The sequence below is a fragment of the Gadus morhua genome, chromosome 5 (genome assembly GCF_902167405.1).
Source record: "Gadus morhua chromosome 5, gadMor3.0, whole genome shotgun sequence".
NCBI classification, from domain to species: Eukaryota; Metazoa; Chordata; class Actinopteri; order Gadiformes; family Gadidae; genus Gadus; species Gadus morhua.
This window is the reverse complement of record NC_044052.1, coordinates 11,754,606-11,775,464: the sequence shown is the minus strand read 5'-3', so window position 1 is coordinate 11,775,464 and position 20,859 is coordinate 11,754,606. Positions and strand designations below refer to the sequence as shown.

Genomic DNA, 20,859 nt, shown 5'->3' with positions numbered 1-20,859 from the left:
GCCTATTTGAAGCCGCTGTTTTTTTAAAAAACCCGCTCGTTCTTTTCATGATATCCTATTACAAGGTTGTAACCACATTTATTCTATAAAAAGTAATTACCCTATGAAAGACATGAACACAAAATGGGCACATATGTGTGCAATGCATTTAGTCTTTGTTTTAATATCTATGGCGGCGATGTTTCCATCATTCATGAGGCTTCTCTAAACTGAGGACATATAAAAAGGATTTAAATACTAACATGACAGTCGGGCATCGGAGGGGGGGGGAGGAGCAGCGGGGGGCTACGCTTCCCAATTAACATTTCTACGGTGCGTGGAGATGGGTTCATGTGCCTGCACATTAGTCCGTGTTTCTGAATGACAGAGGAGACACTGAAGGTGACAGCATGCTAATTTGGTGATTGCTGGTTGGCTCTGCGTTCCTAAGCAGGGCATGGGGATGCAAAATGTCAAATTCTACAACACACACGTTTTCCTGGCCCCCCGGAGCCAGCCCGCTGAAATGAGGAAGAACGAAGAAGTGACCGACGCGATATGTTGGAACAACCGACAACCAATGATGCCCCAATGATGGGGCCATCAATCAGCGAGTAATCAGCTGTAATGATGGTAACTTGAGTTCTAATAGCACACATCTTCACTTTATATGCCAACCATTGGATGCTGGGCAAGTTCTCATTCGCAACCGTTAACTTACAAAACAAGCTTTCTGTCAGTTCCAGCGCCGCTTTGGTTTCTGTGAGGGGTTTACTGCCACATTGTTGAAGCTTCTCTGTCTGACATTCATCAAGGCCGTGCTGCAAACGAGCAGGAGAGAGAGGAAGGGGAGGGAAAAAAACACGAGTGTGCGATTTTCAGGCTCATGACAGCCGCAGACTGGATGCCAACACTAGACCCATCCAGGGAGATCAAAGCAAGCTACATGCAAATGGAAAGAATAATGGGAAAAGGAAACGGAAAGATATACTAAACTGTCCTTTTAGTTTTGATGGCCAGAGAAACCGCTCCGTTTTTTGGTTTCATCAAAAGCCAGTCAGCAGTTAATGTGTGTTGACACTCGACATATGGAAGACAAATCTCAAGAGGGAAAAACAGTCCCTCAGAAGTCTCTGCCTTTACTATAAGTTTGTTTTCGTAAAACCCCTCCTTAACTTTGCATTGAAACAGAAATCTGAGCAGGGCACATCTCCTTTCAGGTCCTCTGAGGAGGGTCAGCGTCTTACAAAATAGAGACACATGCTAGGGACACGATGGAAGAAAAAGCCCTTACAAAGTATTCACATAAACAACAACAACCACAGCACCAGGTCTAAGCGGTGTCCACCTGGTTTCACGGCGCCTCGCTTGTCAAGCCCTTGGAAATGCAGCAGGAGAGATAAGAGAAATCCAACCGGCCAATTTAATGCAAACTATTTCAAAATGTCAAACAAAAAAAACACTTTTTACTTGTTTCGCGTCTGCTGACAGCAGCTTTGCACCAGCACAATTACACAAGCCAGGCAGTATGGCGTGCAGTTTGAAAAGGATTATGATTGTATCAGTGCCTATTTACTATTTTGTGTGGCTCTCGATGACAGTTTCTGCTCAGACTACTCATCTTATTACTTTCTCAATGAATAACAAATGACTTGTCAAATAACATGCAAATAAACAGACGAAATTGTGTCTCCTGAACATATATTTATTTTCCTTCGGAAACATTCAAACCAAAACAACAGAATAGGGCCCCAGAAGCAGGTGAACCTTCCCCGGTCACGTCGGCCTTCCTGCGGTGGATGCCCTTCTCCTTGCTGCTCCCAGCAAGCCCGTATGTGATGCCGCACAGCCCACTGATCCAAACAAGGGGGACAAATGACTTTAATTACGCAGTAATTGCTAGAGTCTTGCTAATTAAATCTTCATCAGTTCAGTTAAGTGGATTCGTTCCCGCATGGCTAGCGCCACGCTCCCCATTCTAGATTCAACCACCGCACAACAACAAAGTCGCCGACGCCATCACAGTCTCCCCCCAACCCCAACCCACCACCACCGCTCACATCTCCTTGAAATGTTTTGGATTAATGTCACATTAGGAAATAGGCTGTTTAACAGTGTCTACTGCCAGCAGCCCGCTGTTTCTAAACAACATGGACGGTCCTCAGACAGGAGAAACCAGACGGAACCGGGTGGAGTCGGATGGAACAGGGCGGAACTGGACGGAACCACATGAGACCAGGAACCGGGCGGAACCAAGTGGAAACCGGGTGAAACCGGACGGAACCGCATGAGATCAGGTGGAACCAGGTGGAAACAGGTGGAACCAGGTGAAACGAGATGGAACCAAATGAGACCTGATGTAACCGGTTGGAGCCCGATGGAACCAGATGAGACCAGGAACTGGGTGGCACAAAGTAGAAACCTGTATTATTTGGCAATGCCCCTAAATACAACTGACGGCTTTATACTAATATCATAATAATAAACTTTAAAGTCAGCACATAATGACACACTCAAGTGGAGTTCAACTGAACCGCGTCTGTTGAATAATCCAAACTCCCGTATGTTTCTTCTAGAAACACACCAAGAGGAATATTAGATTTGTGAGGTGCTGTCTGCCTGCTGGGGGCCAGTGTGGGCCTGTAGGCAGCGGGTTGGTATGGAGGCTGTTTAGGAAGGGATAAAGTGCTGTAATGTGGCTGTGAAGCATATTCAAAGGGGCTTAACTGGATTACACCTCATTTCAAGGATGCTTAAGGTAAGATTAAAAACAGATATGATACGATAAGTGAGAAAAATACCAAATCGAATAGATCGCATTCCGTCAAGTGGCTGAGCACATCAGGGGAAACAGTGCGTCTTTTGTCCCCATGTTGCACCTTCCCACCGCCAGAGAATACAAATCTTTGTTTTGTGAGCTACAATGAGAAATAAGCATGTGAACATTAAGAGGATCCGGCTACGTCGGACCCCCGTGGATCACCATTAACGTATTTTCCTAATAAGACATGCTAAATCCCCAGAGCCGAAACATAAGAACTCTCTAATCACACACACTGGCACACATGACTGCATGGACGAGTAGCGCCGCTGCACTGAAGCGTGGCGTACAGCCGTGCTGTACTGTAATGTATTTAACACCACTGCTATTACTACTGTTAGCTCGACGCCATATAGAACCAGGGCCTTGCCCGTGTAGGTCACTCTGTTTGGATAAGCTGTCAATAATTAAAGGAAACCACGACTGCATTTGCTGGGGGAATATTGAGGAGAGGAAGAGGAGGATATAGTTTGTTTGTTGATCCACTCTGCTCTCTAATGATCCATCTGCCCGTGCCCTGAGGCTACAACATGCAACACAATGCAGTACATTTCAGTGTATGTTTTTTAACAGTAAATGCATGCATCCGTGCAGCACTTAGGCACAAGACTTTCTGGGATTGTATATTAATGAACATTGGGTTTGTGGTGGGTTAAAAAGAAATCCAGCCCCATCTTCCACCATATGAATCCCCCCCCCCCCTGCCTGCCACTGAATCACGGCAGATTAACCAAACTTGGATTACAGGTGACATCACGGTGACGTCACAGTGACATCACAGCATGGCTGAGCCGTATGGAGTACAACTGAGTTGTGTGTGTGCGTGTTTGTGTGTGTGTGTGTGTGTGTGTGTGTGTGTGTGTGTGTGTGTGTGTGTGTGTGTGTGTGTGTGTGTGTGTGTGTGTGTGTGTGTGTGTGTGTGTGTGTGTGTGTGTGTGCATGTGCCTGTGTGTGTGTGTGAGCGTTTCTCAACGTTGAGAGAGAGTCAAAGTAGGTGGTGGTGGTGGTGGTGATGGTGGAGGTGGTGGTGGTGGTGATGGTGGTGGTGAGAGTGGGTGGATGGTGGGGGGGATTAGAGAGCCTTCTGGGAGGAGGCAAGGTGCTGACACCACTCTACCTCTCCAAGGGCTCAATTTACTGAGGGATCACACTCCTTTATGATAGGCCGGGATTATTATCAGTTCAATGGGGGCACTTTCTTCATTACTGCCACCCTTCAACCCCTGACTACGGACACCTGTGAGACATTAAGTGGAGCCTGTATCTCGTGTCCCTTGGACCCCATGGGTGGCCCCCCTAGAGCATGAGCAGGTATATTCACAATTAGGCTCACAATATTACAATGACAGCGGTTCTATTGCATTTCAATCTGTTTCAGTGATTTATTAAAGATTAGTACAATTTGTATACATTACTGAAGTGATATTGACTTATAAGTCCTCCATAAATAATGTTTCAAAGACATCAATCAATTTTTCGGAAGAAATCAAATTCATAAAGAATTATATACCTTAGTTTATTCAAAAAATAAGCTAAGGTGACTGCAGCATGTTTCTGTTTGGCTGTAATGGAATAAGGCGGGCATCTATGTTTGAATTTTGGTTTACCTGGTTTTTTGTCAACACTACCCCCTCTGCACCGCAAACACTGGTTAAATGCATTGTGCATCCCTCGGCTATAATTCTTACATAGTCCAGTGAATCCAGTGAAAATACACGTTAGACTTCATCCACTCACTGTGATATGGCTTTGCTTGAGCTGTGAAGCAAGTCAAGCGCATTAAGGACCAACTACCCGTAACCCGCATAACCAAGTACAATGGAGTGAAGTTAAGTGAAATACCAGGGATGGACACTAGGCGGAGAAGAGCCGACGCGCAGGCATATGCATGTATTCCACTACTTCTCACTCTAGATAACACATTATCCGGAGATGGTTTTGGTCTCTTTTAGCAAACATTGGAATTAGAAATCTCACTGTTAGTTTCAGTTTCAGTTTCAGATTGGTCTAGGCTAGGCGAACCAATCCAGTTTGTGTTGTTTATGGTTATTAGAATGCGTTATTAGATTAATTCCCTTTCCTCTTGTTTTTCCAGTATTCTCCTATAAAGACATTAAGGCAATACAAATACATGCAAGAGGTAAATATAATAAAATATGTGCGTTATGACATTCCCGGTTAATCCGTTCTGTATTCGCAATCCAAACAGACGTGCATGTTACTTCTTTCGTTGACTTTATTGTGGTTTGTGTACATCCTATCGCCTTACATTTTAATTCTTCAGTAATAAGCATTTAAATATACGTCAACTTTCTAAAATTGTATACATTAGAAACGAATAAAGCGCAAAGCATTAAAGAAAATTGTCAAGACAATATCAGGATGCTAAAATTAGAGCGCTCTGTAAATGTCTCTGCATTGACCTGAGCGCCGCTACACAATGTATCGCGAGACTTCGTGTTTAACCAATCCGGGTTCTCTATTATGTCATACACTTCCTGGAAGCCAATGCGTTTTACTTAAACACAAAACCGCGAAAAATATAAACTAACTAGAGTTTGACCATACGTTATGGGAATAGATTCGAGTTAGTCACCAGAAAACGGCTATTTTAAAGATTCCCATTCACTGCCACCCGCTTGCCTTTCATCGGAGGTGACGGGAATTAGCTAGCCATTTTGAGCTAAAATGTCAGTGGTTGTGTTTCCCTGAAGTCATGGAGGACCGAGGGACCTGGACGCTGACGGCCGTAACCGTCGCTTGTGTCGCCGCACTCTATGTTCCTACTGTGCAGAGAACATTACCTGGAGGGGACTCAGGTTGGTACTGGGACTGGAGCGGACTTGATGTACACCGATGGGGCAGACCGCTGTCTGTCTCCCTGTACCTTGTTGTTGCTGCCGCTCAGCCAATCACATGGCTTAATTATACAGGTGCTTTCGGTGTTCCTGGTGTCCCTTATTGGGGTCACTTAATAGTGTCACTTATTGGTGTCTCTTAAAGGTGTCTCTTATTGTTGTCTCTTATAGGTGTCTCTAATTGTTGTCTCTTATATTGGTGTCTCTTACTTCTGTGTGTGTGTGTGTGTGTGTGTGTGTGTGTGTGTGTGTGTGTGTGTGTGTGTGTGTGTGTGGTGGTGTGTGTGTGTATGTGTATGTGTGTATAGAAGAACATGATTGTTAAACATTCATAGATTTGTGCCTTCAGATTAGAGAATAATTTAGCTACCTAATAGGAACCTACAATTTCCAAACAACCTTATTGTCTATGCATTCTATGTAAATTGGAAGTTGATAATACATTTGTGACTTTATTCTGTAATGGCTGCAGCGAATTATATTTTACCTGCATCGTTCATCATTCCAAAAAGAATGAATTTAGAAGCATTCAGAAGAAGGTAGAAAATTAATTTGTATTCATAACATCAGACTTGCAATAGTAGAGAATCGGGTCCATAAAGGTGATGCACTGATGTGTTTTGCATTGTCTATTTTCCTGCATCATTTAAAAAAAAATAATTCACTTTTCTCCACCATGTCTATGCTATTGCATAGACATGTAGCATCAATGGATATTAAATGCTTTGCTACTTTCATCAATCTGCATTAATACCATACCGAACAGCTTGTTCTATGCATCCATAACTAATGAGAGCATGAAGTCATTGAGGGGTATGAGTTTAAATTCAAATTGGAACATTTGGGATTGTAGCTCATGTCCAATTCGCCATTCACTACGGTTACTATGTATGTATTACACACTAATGACATGAATAAATCATTTTTTCACCTATATAGCCACTGGTGTATATTGTAACACTGTGTAATGTAACACAAACGCTGTTAAGAAATGATAGCTCCGGAAGTCACTTTTAACTTGTAAACACGGGCCTGGGTGTGCGGCGGCGGCGCTCTGATGTCCTGCCTCGGCTTAAAAAGCTGCACACGGGGTAAATGCACATTTAGCAGAATGAATGCATGTGAAAAGCTCGAGCCGATATGGTGCAGGCAGAGGAGAGCGTCGCGGGATAGAAAGCTGAGTAGCCCTGCTGGTTGTGTGGCAGCCTAGCGAGGCACAGGCCCCGGCCAGCCCCTTCGCCACAGTGTTTAGGGACGGTGCAGGATGCCCGCTCTGATGGTGCCAGCTGAACACCCTTCCCTTTCCTCCAGGTCTCCGTCTCTGAGTCCTAATCTCTTTAGGTGCGATGTGCCCCGGAGGGCTATAGCGCAGCCCCCGCGGGAACGCTGTTGTCTAGGAATGTGGAGTGTGGAAATGGTTGGGGGGGGATTATGGGAGAACTGGTGTGGGTGCCCGTGCTCCACTATCACAAAGGCTGTTGGCGCCAGCACCGCTACCCCGTCGACTCGATATTCTCCCTTTTTAGTAAAATGGGGGAGGGATGCAAAGCTGCATCTCTGTGGCACTGAGGCTGAGGTTTTGGCCAGTATTAGTTTGCTGGTTTTGCTGCAAAAAAGAAAAAAGTGTTCTGCTACTGTTAAAAATGAACGAAATGCAGAACGGGGGAGAAGAGGAGAATGAGGAGACGGGATGGAGGGGTAGAGCCATGGCAGGTAGCTGCCGGCCTGTGCCAAGTGAAATGAAGCTTTGAAAACATTGATGCTGTGCAGGTGGAGGAATTCTGGCTTCATGGTCCATTTGAGTGATAAGGCTGGGGCTCCTCATGCAGGCAGCGTAATTCCCTGTATCGGCAAGGCTGCAGGAAATAAGTGGGGCATCCTAGGATGCTGTGTTCTGTGTATTTTGCGACTTCAGTTTTGCATCATTAGCAGCAATGCGTTAAAAGTCAAATCTTTGTCCGTGTAATATATAAATAATCGTCTTCTGATTCATGAGGGTTTTATTGTTTATGTACTCCCTGGAACATAAACGTATCAATACTGACTAAAGAATGACAACGTCTTCATTTATTTTTTCTCTTCCATTAATGTGTCGCTGTTTATTGGGGCATCACGCATGGCCACCATTTGAATGGCTTTAAATGTTGAATGTTTTGAAAAACGTGTTCAGCCAATCTTCCAGATACCAGTAGAGGTCGCTGGCCTGAATAAACAACAACAATAATGAGTCTCTAACTGAATTTCATGAGTGGGATGTGCAAACATAGAGTGAGAAATCAGTTACATTTAAACTGTCTGAGTGTAATTTGGAACAATTGGTCCCTCGCCCAGCCATATTCACACCACCTCAAAATGGCCTCTTCCTTAAGTTTACGCATGCAATCAGTTGGTCATGTAATTATTTTCCCAAATTAGCCTGTAGCCATCGGTAGCTATTGTTTACCTCTTTCTGTGTGTGTGTGTGTGTGTGTGGTGTGTGTGTGTGTGTGTGTGTGTGTGTGTGTGTGTGTGTGTGTGTGTGTGTGTGTGTGTGTGTGTGTGTGTGTGTGTGTGTGTGTCTGTGATGACGTGAGCGAGCTATCAGAGGAGAGACGGGAGATGAAGGGAAATGAGCGTGGCGCTTAGGAAATATCACACTGGGAAGATTTGCAGGTTTTGATCCCGGCAAATTAATGCAAAACCCCAGTGCAAGTATTTGATTTGGGAAAACTTCAGCAACAGACTTGCCTCTTAATAATAATTATAAGGTTTACATTAATTTCCTCCCCTTTTCCCTTCCACAGGAGAGCTGATCACCGCTGCCTGTGAACTGGGGGTAAGCATTAGCTGTATTGTTTAATCAAATCACTCATTAACTCCATACGCATTAAGGAAGTTTAATTAAGCATGGGCAGAAAGCAGATTAATTGTACTTTTCTGTCCACAGGTTTTTTCCTCCCTTTCTATACACTTATTTTACTAAGTTACAAGTAGAGAATGCTATAATTTGCAACCCGTTTTTCCAATCCAATTAAAGTCAATGGTAAGGCGATGGCTTTTGTAGGATTTGCCTTATGTACGGTATAAGGCTTATTATATCCACCCCCTCTTTTTGTGTGTGTGTGTGTAAGCCGCGAAGAATGAACTAAATCGGGTTAACAGTTATAATAAGTTTATTATTTAATAAAGTTTATTACGGCGCTGTGATCCTTTTAGGGAGGCTGTGTCGGTGTCACTATGCCAGTAATCCTGCGTTAGTGCCGCAGTCCGTGTGGCCTGTCTGCCTGTCAGCCCCCCAGGGCTCCGGGGCCCTCCCTCGGGTCGCCGGGCCGCGGCCCTCCGCTCTGCTCCCCTGAGCTCCCCGGTACTCACCCCCCCCCCCCCCCCCCCCACCCCCGCTGCCGTTGTGCCCTCAGTTGTCCTTAGCGGAGTGGCGCCAGGCCTTCCTCAGCGGTCCCTTAGATTTTTTTATTTTTTCCGCCATGAGGTGCTACCAACCCAACCTCACCTAATCTGACCATCTGGTTCAACGAGGGGGGTCTCCTGTGGCTCCTGTTCTCTCCTACACCTGCCCATTCTTTTCTGCCCGACGGTGTTGGGATTGGTTTCGTCTGGGAGTTTCACGGGTAATAACAGCGAGGGTGTGTTGGTGGTGTCCATGGTGACTGGTGGCACAGTCACGCTCTCTCTCGCTAGCTCTCCCTTCTTCTCTCACTCCTTCCCTCTTGCACACATCTCAGCACGGCAGTCTCAGTTTGAAGAGCTGGCCCCTCTCTGGCTGGCTCATGTTATCAGTGCCAGGGAATGAGTCTGTGTTTAATGACTGAGCCCTTATCAGGCTGGAGGAGACTTAGCCGCTAATTGCTGTGATTGCCGGGTTCCCCCAGGCGCACCGAGCTGCAGCGTTCCGCGAGCCACGCTACGCCGTGACGCCACTCCCGGGACAGCTTCTGTCCTTGGGAAGAAAAGGAGGCGATGGTTGTGGTGGTGGTAGTGGTGGTTGTGCAGAAGTAGGAGTTGGAGGAGGTGGTGAAGGAGAAGTAGGAGATGGTGGAGGAGGAGGAGGTGGAGGGTGAGGAGGAGGAGAAGCAGGAGTTGGAGGAGGTGGAGGTGTAGGAGGAGGAGGAGGAGCAGGTGGTGGCGGTAGAGGAGGAGGAGGAGGAGGAGGAGGAAGGTTTGATAGAGGTGGTGGAGGTAGTAGTGGAGGTGGTTGAAGAGGAATAGGGGGAAGTGTAGGTAGAGGAGGAGGAGGAGGAGTAGCTGCAGGAAGAAGTGGTGGAGAGGTGGTGGTGCAGAGGGAGGCTTCCCGGGCAGCAGCGGAGCTAATCAGAACTCTGTTCCTGCCCGGCCGTGCCTGGCACTCCATCACTGCCTCAGTACAACCCACCGGTCCACTGATCAAATAGTTGTAGACACTGAATCTATAATGAATTGATAATATTTAATAACATTAGTTCATCTAGGATAATCTGATGAGATGGAACCTTTATTGATTTAGTTTAATGTTGTTTCGATATCACTATAACCAACAATGTCAATATTTTCTCAGACCCAGCAGCGAGGACAGAGCGGGTCGAATGCAAATGGGCGCTCCTTTTATTTATGGTCTCTTTTGTCTCGCCTCCGTGTCCTTGCCCATCATCCATTCATTGTCCATGGTTTTGTATTCTCCCATAGTTCAGCTGCAGTTCAGTGAAAGGCCGTCGTGCCATGTTAGCATCTAGGCTGTAATGGACCGCTCTCCTGGTTTAGCTTCAGGGCTAACTAGAGTTGTTCTGATACCGTTACCAGTATCGGGAAGTATCGGGTATCGGCGAGTACACAAGTCTATGCGCCGATCCGATACCATCACATGAGTGTCTCATTTACTACACAGAGAGAGAACATCATCCTGCGTTAGTTAATGGTCGGAGGTCGAAAGTCGGAATGGGAAACGCGTTATCCCCGACCTACGTTCGTTCAAGCTACCAATAAATACGCTGAACTACAAGAATGCAAATATATAATTATAGATTGTTCTCTCTTTTTTCTTTTATTTATTATACAGGAAAGTATTAAAAGTAACAAAGTTATAATTTAAAACGGGCCTGTCTCAGTAAAATAGCTGATTTCCAGCAGGTTCCTGTTCTGCAGCACATATTACATGTAACAGGGACAAGGCACATCACACGTCACATTTACATGCAACACATAACAGGGACATAGCACGTCAGACATCAGTAGGACAATCATATAGACAGCAGACAATGATCTATATAAGTCAGTGTTCGCAAGTGTATGTGGTGAGGAGTAACAGTTTACAAGCTTTTTTGAACTGTGTGATGGATTGTAATACTCAAATGTGATGGGGAATGCCATTCCAGACTTTGGTGAAAGTATGGATGAAGGACCTCTGCCCATAGCCGTTATTGTATGCGGGCACTGGGTGGAGGGCCATGGAGACAGATCTAGTGACTCGCACTTGGGGCATGTTTTGTGTTGGTAAGAGGGAGATGAGTGTTTGTGAGGTGCTGTGTTGGAGTAGAAAATAAAATGTGATAGCATGACTGTAAATACAATTTTGAAAGGACAGAGCGTGTGATTTAGTGAGTGCAGTGCAGTGGTGTGTCCATTTTGGAAGATTGCTGTGGATCTTTAAAGCTCGGTTGTATAGCCGTGCGATGGGTTCAGTAACTTCCTTGGTGGTGAGAGACCATATTGGTAAACAGTAGGAAATGGTTGAGAATACAATCGCATGCAGGTAGGTTTTGGAAACATTAGAGGACAAGTATGGTCTAATCTTGATACATACATATAGTTTCTGATTTAACTTTTTAGTTAACTTGGAGGTGTGTTCACGGTAAGTGAGGCGTGAGTCAAGTAACACACCAGATACTTTTGGCGATGACAAGATTTTGATTTGAAAAGATGATGGGACTGGTAAAGGACAGATGCTTTCTGGATGAGTGGATATACATGCATTTAGTTTTTGTAACATGAATGTTTAAGTGATTGTCATTTAACCACTTATGCAAAGATTGAAGATCAGATGACAGTTTGGAATTTATGGTATCAGGGTTAGAGTCGGACAGAAAGAGCACAGTGTCATCAGCATTATATATATATATATAAATGATCTAGTTCAGAAAAGAAAAGCTTTCGACAGTAAGTGAAACATCTATACATGGCTGTCATCGTAAGAGAACCCTTCAATCAGAACAAGGGCTATTAATATAGTAATAATAATAATAATAATAATTATTAATAATAATACTAGATGCTGTATCGGTATATACTCGGCATCGGCCGATAATCAAGTTCAGAAATCTGAATTGTATCGGGGAAAATAATGATTAAATCTCTAGGGCTAACGTTGGTCTGGCCGTTTGTGTCTGCAGGTGGCCCACCCTCCGGGCTACCCCACCTTCACCCTACTGGCCCGCCTGGCCATGGGGCTGTTGCCCTCCTTCTCCCCGGCCCACAGTGTCAGCCTGATGTGCGGGCTCCTGGGGGCCCTGGCCAGCGGGGCGCTCTGTTTCACCGTCTGCAGGTAAGGCGGGCTCTTTTTGTTTGTTTATACCACAGCTTGGTTCTGATTGGTCAATTCCGTTCCAGGGTTGTGCATTCTGTATCAATCACCGGACACCTCTACCTCTGACAGTTCCGGGTCGATGCACAACCAATCCAACAGTCTGTGGAGGCTGTGCCCGAAATCTCACCCACAAGAAAAGTGACCCAACATCAAACTATTAAAACAATAGTCAATGACACATTTTGTGGCGCTTCTTGTCTCTCAGTGGGTGCGTGTGCGACTATCAGTGCATGTGCGTGTTCAGACACCAATACTAACAACAACGCTCAAACCATCCACCACATGTGGACAACGCAAACACACTGTGCTACAAATGACCGTTCTCAACTGTGGCGTATATGCAGAATATAGCACTCTGCGGGGGTCCCTCTGTTCGGAACATAGTGTATCCTAACGGGAGGGGGGGGGAAGCATAGGTTGCTTTGCAGCGTTGTGGTGTATTCCTTACGTAGGACGTCGCGACTTGTTGACACAGACTTGGATTCGAGGAATTTTTAGATTTAGTATGCCTGAGAGGTTATTGGAACTATTGAATCTGTAAACGGGCAGTCTTCCTTAAGAAAATACCACACGAGTGGTTTTGACGGAGGTGTGCCATTGTCTGGAAGAGAAGATGGGGTTTTGGGTGGTGCTGAGTGAAGGCCAGTCACAGCCCTGATCCTCTGTTCAGTATTCAGGGACCGAGCTCCGTCAAGCCCCCCTTCTCTGTACCAGTGTGCCCGGACTGTTTACCCTTCAGCGTGTGTGTGTGTGTGTGTGTGTGTGTGTGTGTGTGTGTTGTGTGTGTGTGTGTGTGTGTGTGTGTGTGGTGTGTGTGTGTGTGTGTGTGTGTGTGTGTGTGTGTGTGTGTGTGGCAATTATCTCCTTTCTCCGTCATCGCCCGCCCTCCCCCCCCGCCGCACAGCATGCACTCAATCCTGACATGGCACGATTTTTCTAATTCCCCACCCAACCAAACCTCCCTCTCCTTCCCTCCTGGGTCGAAGAGTTCTCGCTCTCTCTCTCCCCCCCCCCCCCCCCCTGTTTTCCCCTCCATTTTTGCCTGCTGCCGACCGCATCACGTAAGAGGCATGTGGGCAGAGTCGCTCCTTTTGTGCCTTTTATCTCATACGGCTTAGCGCGGGGAATTTACATTTTGTAATAAGTATATCTGTTTATGCCCAGTGTGCACTCCTCAGTCATGACATCAGTTATTTATTTTAATTTACACTCCCATCAGGTCGGAAGTGTAACGTTGTTTACCAACGGGTGAATACAAGCCTCGCGGTTCGGGTTATGCACTCGGGAGAAGAAGGGTTTTGTTTGTTTTGATGTAATGGCGCACGTTGGCCGGCCCGGTGGCTGTTTCTTGTGTGTCAGCTGATGGGTGGTGGGCAGGTGGGCTGGAGTCGTTCAGGGTCTGCAGCCGGGGAGGGCTGGAGAGGAGGTGCTTCAGGGTGCCGGGTCTGGAGCCCGTGATACACTGGAGAGGAGGTGCTTCCCTGGGGCCTGGCCCTGAGCCCGGACTGCAGCAGCCCTAGAGCCGCACCCTGCATCACTGCTCCTGCAAGGGAACTGGCAGCACACGCACGACTCCTGAGACCTGCGTCAGAGTAGCGTCCTCGACAGTGAAGTTAGCCACCCGTTGCCTTTGGTGTAACACTCGATGGCCAGACGTTTCAATGTGGCCAGAGAGCATCCATCTGGTTTGGCCAGTCCCAGTGCGTTTTTAATGTAGCCCTGTTTGGTAATCCCCAAGGATTTGGTTCCAATTTTGGATTTGAGTTAAGTGAAAAGTCATTATGAGGACCCCTTCTGACCCAATGGGGCTGACGGACATGGAGGACTCAGACAGAAAAAACACACACACTCTAAGCTCTTAAGTATGAACGTGTAATCTATGGTTTTCAATTTGTAAAAATCACCATAAACCGGCTTTATTCGTTATCTGCACTGGTTCTGGTAAGAGTTAAGGTCTGTCACCAAAGATCAAGCAGTCCAGTGTGGTCTGGTGGGGGGGGGGTGATGATGGCTGGTGAGGGGGAGGGGACAGGTCCTGAACCAATGAGGACCTGCTTCCTGCCGCAGCCTTGGAGGTAATTGAGGGCTCCACAAGCTATTAGTGGGCGAGTAGAAAATGGACAAAGCCACAGCCTGATGAAGGTTAACCCGGGCCAGGCCGCTCCTCTGACGAAATGCCAAGACTAGATGACCCTTCGTACTTCCTTTGTCCTTTTTTAGATGTTTTTTTTAATGTTTTTAATTATTTTGTACGGAATAAAATACCCTCCCTTGTTTCCTTTTTTGCCCAGTTCAGGCCAAACCAGACCTCCTAATTGGCAGAGTGCCTCTTCTGAAAACTAAACTTGATTATTTTTTTCTGAGTGAAACATTTTTTTCAGATGATGAATTACATTGAAGTTAAAATGGGTACTTGTTGGCAGTTCTTCTCAAATGGTAAATTGTCAGACCTTGAAAATTCATCTGGAATATACCCAACATTGCAAGCCTTTGATGTATCAATTTAAATTAGTCGGCCAGATTGCCGTGTTTAATGTGGGGGAATGTAAGTTGATAGGCTTGGAAGCCACTTCACTCTTGCATAAGTTTATATGTAGCACTTAGCCTCCCTTTGATTTGTCAGTTACAGTCCTCTTGGCTTGATCACATGGTTTGATGGCCAAATTGGATGTCTCGTTATGTTTTCACACCAGTGCCTGACAAGCCTTTGAGGATGGTGACCGACATGATTATAATTTCTATCGATTGCGCTGGAAGCTTTGCAGGAGGAGAGTTTGCCCCCTAGAATCCCAGGGACCTGAACGCCTGCAGTCTATAGAGGAATATGAACGCGTGCTCCTATCACAGAGGGATAATCCAAACAGCCGACTATTCCGTGCTCTCTCGTCTCACCGTTTATCTGCTAAAGCTGCTCCGAATCTGTGCTACCTGAGAGGAATCTCTCTCCCCCGTTCCCAGGCTTATCCAAAGAAACCACCAACAGACACGGCAGCTAGTTGACAGCCGTCGAGCCACGCACAACGCAGGCCCACCGCATCTCCGTCGTCAGCACTTTCCACACTTTTTTGCGCGATTGCACGATTACATAACTGTGTAGCTTAGACACACACAAACGCTCCGCTTCCACCCCGCCCCGCTCAGCCTCCGTGGACGCACACCTGCGCAGGGCTCACCTGCCAAGGGCCAGCCCGAGGGGCACAGATGATGCCTCAGTGGACTGGGGGGCGGCCTGTACCGCGGCCCCAGCTCCTTATATGGGCCTCCACCATATGGTCCTGGAGGTTTCTGGAAAGTTACCTGTGGGCCGTCGGGTCGTCTTTAGAACACGGTTATTTATAAGACTCTATAAGAGGCGCGCGGTACTGGTCCCGGGCCAACAGGGTGTTGGTATCGGAGGAAACTCCCAGTACAAAGATCCCGTTATGAAAAGCATGTGTGCCGTTAAAGGGACTTGTTTTTTCGATTCTTTTTTAAATGCATGACGCATGTGAAACCCTGTTTATAGGGATGGTTGTTGAAATGGACCATCCTGATTAGAACCTTAATTAAGGTTTGATGGACTGTATTGGTTGAACCCAAATCGCACATTCGTTCATATGTATCAAATGGTTAGCCCGAGGTTTGCGGACCTCCTAATAGTGATTTCACTGCAGTCCCCCCCCCCCCCCCCCCCCCCCCCCCCCTCCTTCCCTTACCCCGATCCAACCCCAGCATGACCAAATGTCCCCCCAGGACTGCTACTGAAGCGCAGTTAAACAGATGTCTAATGAAGATGTTCTGTCCTCATTACTGGGCTGTGGGATGGGGAAGGAGAGGGAGGGCTGGATAGTCTGCAGAATTCAACCACAGTTTAATATTCCCTTCCGCCCGTGGGCCTGAGATTGTGCTGTCGTCGTCGGACGTCAATATCCCATTCCTCCGCCACCACAGGCAGTCCTAATAAGGCAGCGAGCATGGAGACAGATCAGACTCGGCAATTACAATTCACCCGGAATTAGTTAATGGAATCTATACAAGCAACATTTATGGCGTGTGCCTAATGACTTTGTTGAAAAGGCGGCAATGAAAATGGGCATTCTGTGAATCGTTCAAGCAATTTGCTTTAGCAATCGTTTTGCATTTTTTAATATTTTTTTGCTCCTGTGATTTTTATTTTTTGCATGTTTGTTGGGGCAGAGATTAAGATGGCATTCTGGAAGAAATTGTTGTGTCAGGGGCCTTATTGTTTGAGAAGGATTGTGGTGATTAATTTTGCGTTCACTCTTCTGGGTGGAGAGGGGTAGTGGTGGGGGGGGGGGGCTCTCTGAGCAGCAGCCGCAGCAGAGTTTGGGCCCTTCTGAACCCTCTGCATCTATACATGTCAGCTTCCCGCTCTGCTTGGAGGCAGAGTCAAGGCCAGGGAAGCGCAGTAGTTCATGTCGTCCCCAGCTGAGACTTGGCGCCCGGCACATCCAAGATGAAATAACACTGTGCCCTTTTGAATGTCGCATAAGGATGTAGGGCATCTTGGGAGTTGTTTTCTGGTGTCAGATACAGTATCAGCGTTATGTCAGAACGGGCTTTATGTCTGCATGCTTCCGCCCCCGCCCCCCCCCGCGCCTGGCTCTGGATGCTGGATGCTCTGCCACAGAGCACTTACCCCCGTCATGTGATGGTAGTGTTTGAATCCTCGTCGTCCGTGGCCCCGGCCAAACCAACACCCTGGGGCGTACGCCCGGGCCAGCTGGAACCCTAAGCCTCCCGGCCCGGCCCCCAGCCCGGCCCCCAGCCCGGCGCCACCGCCTCCTCCGAGGGCCCCCAACCTCTTCAGGAATGTGTGATTCCTTTCCAGGCCCGGTTTCCCGCCTGCCCACAAAAAAACGTCCGCTCGGCCTTGGAACAACGGCGGGCTGATCCGCGGTGGCGGCGAGGACGTGGCTCCGCCCTTGGCTCCGCCCGCTTCCCTTTTGGGGGGGGGGGGGCGTGTGGCGGGGGGTGGTCCCGGTCGGCCTCGTCGTAAAGCCTCATTCTTCCCCGCGTAGTGCTCATACAGGGGGGGTGTTGGGTGGGATATTTAGTGCAGAGGGCATGCGCTCGTCGCGCTGGCAGGACGCTGGTAGATGGGCATGGGTAAATGAGACGGGACCCGTGCAGACACTTCAAAGCAGGGGCGCCGTGCCACCGTGGCGCCCCTGAAGAGGAAATGTAGCCCGCCGCATCATTCTCTTTTATTGGTCCCCTTTTCCTTTCAGCTCCTCTGTTAGATGCTTTTCCTTTCTTTTTCCTTCTCTTCCTGTTTTTTTTCTCCGTTATGAGCCTTTTTATGTTATAAGCCTTTCAGCAGAGTTCCCAGCCCAGGAAACACAGCAGTATCCTATATGTACGTCACTAAAAATAGAAATTTAATTTTTTTTATTCCTCAGCAAGATATTTTACTTTCCAAATATAAAGAAAGGCAAACACCGATGGTATTATTTACTCAACGTTGGTCTCTTAATCGGGTAGTATAACCTGATTAACTGATTTATTACCGCTGGAGGGGTGGCACTGTGTACTATTGAATTGTCTGGACGGCGCAGTGTGTCGTTTCAGGCAGCCATTGTCCACCGTACACCACTATAGCATTCACTGCCCCGCAACGAGCCCTGATAAGATGCAAACACGGTCCGTGCTCGTGTCAGAGTCTCTGCTGCTTTATCTACGGGCCCCTGGAGAGACAACGAGCCTGGGAGACTGACAGGCCTGGCTTAGACCCAGGTAGTTCCAGGGACATAGACGGGTCATTCACACTGCTGCTTGTAGACAGATCACTTAAAAAATTTGACACGCCCCAACCGAGGTGGGCATGGTTTTGTGTGTGTGTGTGTGTGTGTGTGTGTGTGTGTGTGTGTGTGTGTGTGTGTGTGTGTGTGTGTGTGTGTGTGTGTGTGTGTGTGTGTGTGTGGTGTGTGTGTGTGTGTGTGAGGGCTGCTAGATTATGGAAAAATCATAATCAGGATTATTTTGGTCAATATTGAAATCAGGATTATTCAAATGATTATTTTTGAGTTCGAAAACATGACTCTTTTTAACTGAGCTTCGAAAAAAAATGCACAATGTTCAAATGGAAAATAAGGTATAAATAGGTTAAAAAAAAACATGGAAAAAACTCAACTATTTTGGAAATCGTTCGACCCAAAAATCGAATTCACAATTAAATGTGATTAATTGCTGTGTGTGTGTGTGTGTGTGTGTGTTGTGTGTGTGTGTGTGTGTGTGTTGTGTGTGCTGTGTGTGTGTGTGTGTGTGTGTGTTGTGTGTGTGTTGTGTGTGTGTGTGTGTTGTGTGTGTGTGATGTGTGTGTTGTTTGAAAGAGAGTGACAGAGACGGGCCACACCTTTGCATTGGTAAGTCTCTGGGTGAGCCTGGGCAGAGTTTGCATAATGTCCCGGTCCGTAGACCCCCACTAGTGCTCATCACCCAGAACCTGCCCCCTGCTGAGCACATGAGCTGGGGAGAGTTAATTGTCAAGCAGGGGGGTAGAATTAGAGGGGTGGGAGTGCAGGGAGTCCCACCCAGCACCTCAACAAAAGTCATCACACCCCCAACCCCCCCACCCTCCCCTGTCCCACCTTTCTCCATCTCTCCTCTTCAAGTTGCAACTAATTCCTGGAACCGTGCAGCGAGAGAGACATCCCCTATCTCTTATTAAGACCGTTTCCTCCGCGCTGCTTCTTCTCCCGCTCTCTCCCCCTACCATTCATACTCGCACACACACACACACAGACGCACACACTGCCGCACACTTGCGCTTATGCGTACCCTTACCACGAGACCAAACGAACAGTGGGAAAAATGAGCATGAAAAGAAAGAGGGAAAAAAGGGAAAGTCGTCGGCGTGTGAGTGTGTGCATTTTTTTTTTCTCTCTCTCCCCTTCTTGCTCTCACTCCCCATTTTTTTTCTGATTTACCGCTCTTTCCTCAGAAAGCGCCATTGTTCCCCTCGCCCAAGTCTCATCAGGCCTTTGTGGCTGACTATCACAGCGGCAGGCAGAGAGCTGGAAATGTATAAATGGTATCATGCCTCGTGATTAATGGCGGTGCTTATGAGTCAGGTCTGATAACGGGCCTGCTCTCTACTCAATTTCAGATACCGTTAATGGAATCTGTCTTCTGCGATTGTAATGTGAGCGCGCCTAATTTGCTATGGAGCTTGAAGCTGTCACCGGCAAGGGATTGTGGGGTCATAAGGGACCTGGCAGCCGCTTGGCCTGCAGCTTGTATCTGCGGTGCTGAATAGAGCAGCTCTCTGCCTGTCAGTTAGCTGATAGGCTGATGAGGAGGACTCTAAGCCACTCCACACAATGGCGGAAAAGGGCCGTACTGCCTGACTTCCCTAATTGTGGAGCCTGTTCGTATTTCGGAGCCGGCGTGCCAGGCACCGGGCTAGCTTTTCTTCTTCTTCTTCTTCTTCCTCTTCCTCTTCTTCCTCTTCTTCTTCCTACAGTCCTTTTCTACTTCTCTGGGCTTTTTCAACTCCCTCCCCCATCCCTTTTTTTGCTCATCCTCCACCCCGCCTCATCCTCACCCCTCTGCACACCCTCTCCCTCCCTCCCTATCATTCCTCTCCCCTCCCTCCTCCTCCACCTCCGCCTCATTTGTGGCCTCACCCGCCTCCCCCTCCTCCACCCCCCCTCTGTCTCTGGTTTTTTGGTAAGTGGTGGGTCTTAGCGTATGACAGATTATCCCAAGTTTGCTTCAATTACCCGCTAAAGAGACGGAGACGGTACAGGAGAAGAGGATGGGGAAACTTTGTGCACATTATATTTAAGAGGCGGAGGATAAAGTGCCTATCAGCCGTCCGGGGGTTGGGTGCCGGTCTACTGGAGTCAATGGGCTGCCAGGGAGGGAAATTCTCATTATGGCTGAATTGCCCTAATCATGTGCGGGTGTTTTCAAGGTCTTGTCCAATGACCAAACTTGGGTCACAGAAGATTAAAAATTGCTTCAAAATGTGTTTCTTTATGTTTGTTTTTTTGATATATATTTTTTTTAAGGCATGTCTTAAATTTTGAAGCAGGTTTCGTAAACATTTGTGCAATAGTATATTGAAAAACCATACTATCGTATACTGAAAATATTGAAAATATGTCATATAAATAAGGCAGGATTATGATATTACACGTCTTAGTAACCATTTGTAAGAGGAGGTAACAACCACATAAATGTCTAAATAAACATTGATACATTGATTAATTATTCTTAATAAATGTTGTAGGCCATCTAAAACCCTTTATTTCCGTAAGCCATTAATAAACGTAGCTTCTGTGCCATGTGGGGTATTTTTTCCATCAGACCCTTTCCGTAACTTCCATTGGCTCCCCTGTAGTAGTAGCTCGCATCAGATTCCGATCCCTTGGTTACTCGGCCTACAGGGCGGTCAATGGAACTGCCCCCTGCCCGCTATCTCGAAAGCGTGTTGGTCAAGACCACACACCCCAGCTCGGAACGCTACCTCAGCTGGACCACCTGGTACTACGCCATCCCCATCGCAATAAGAGTAAGCAAAGGTCGATCATCAAGGTCGCAACTCTTCTCTGTTGTGGCACACCGCAGGTGGTGGAACAAGCTCCCTGCCGGGGTCCAGGACCGCAGAGTCGCTCTCCAGCTTCCGACCCGAAACACTAAAACCC

General features: G+C 47.2%; 1 protein-coding gene across 1 annotated transcript in view; it reads left to right on the top strand.

The window, feature by feature from the left end:
• Positions 1-4,793: 4,793 nt before the first annotated feature.
• tmem260 (transmembrane protein 260) overlaps positions 4,794-20,859 on the top strand; it is a 29,898-nt gene continuing 13,832 nt past the window's right edge. The window contains 4 exon segments of the mRNA XM_030357041.1: positions 4,794-4,940; positions 5,515-5,619; positions 8,442-8,473; positions 12,015-12,166. Of these exon segments, the coding sequence (XP_030212901.1) occupies positions 5,517-5,619; positions 8,442-8,473; positions 12,015-12,166 (287 nt within the window). The 5' untranslated portion in view covers positions 4,794-4,940; positions 5,515-5,516.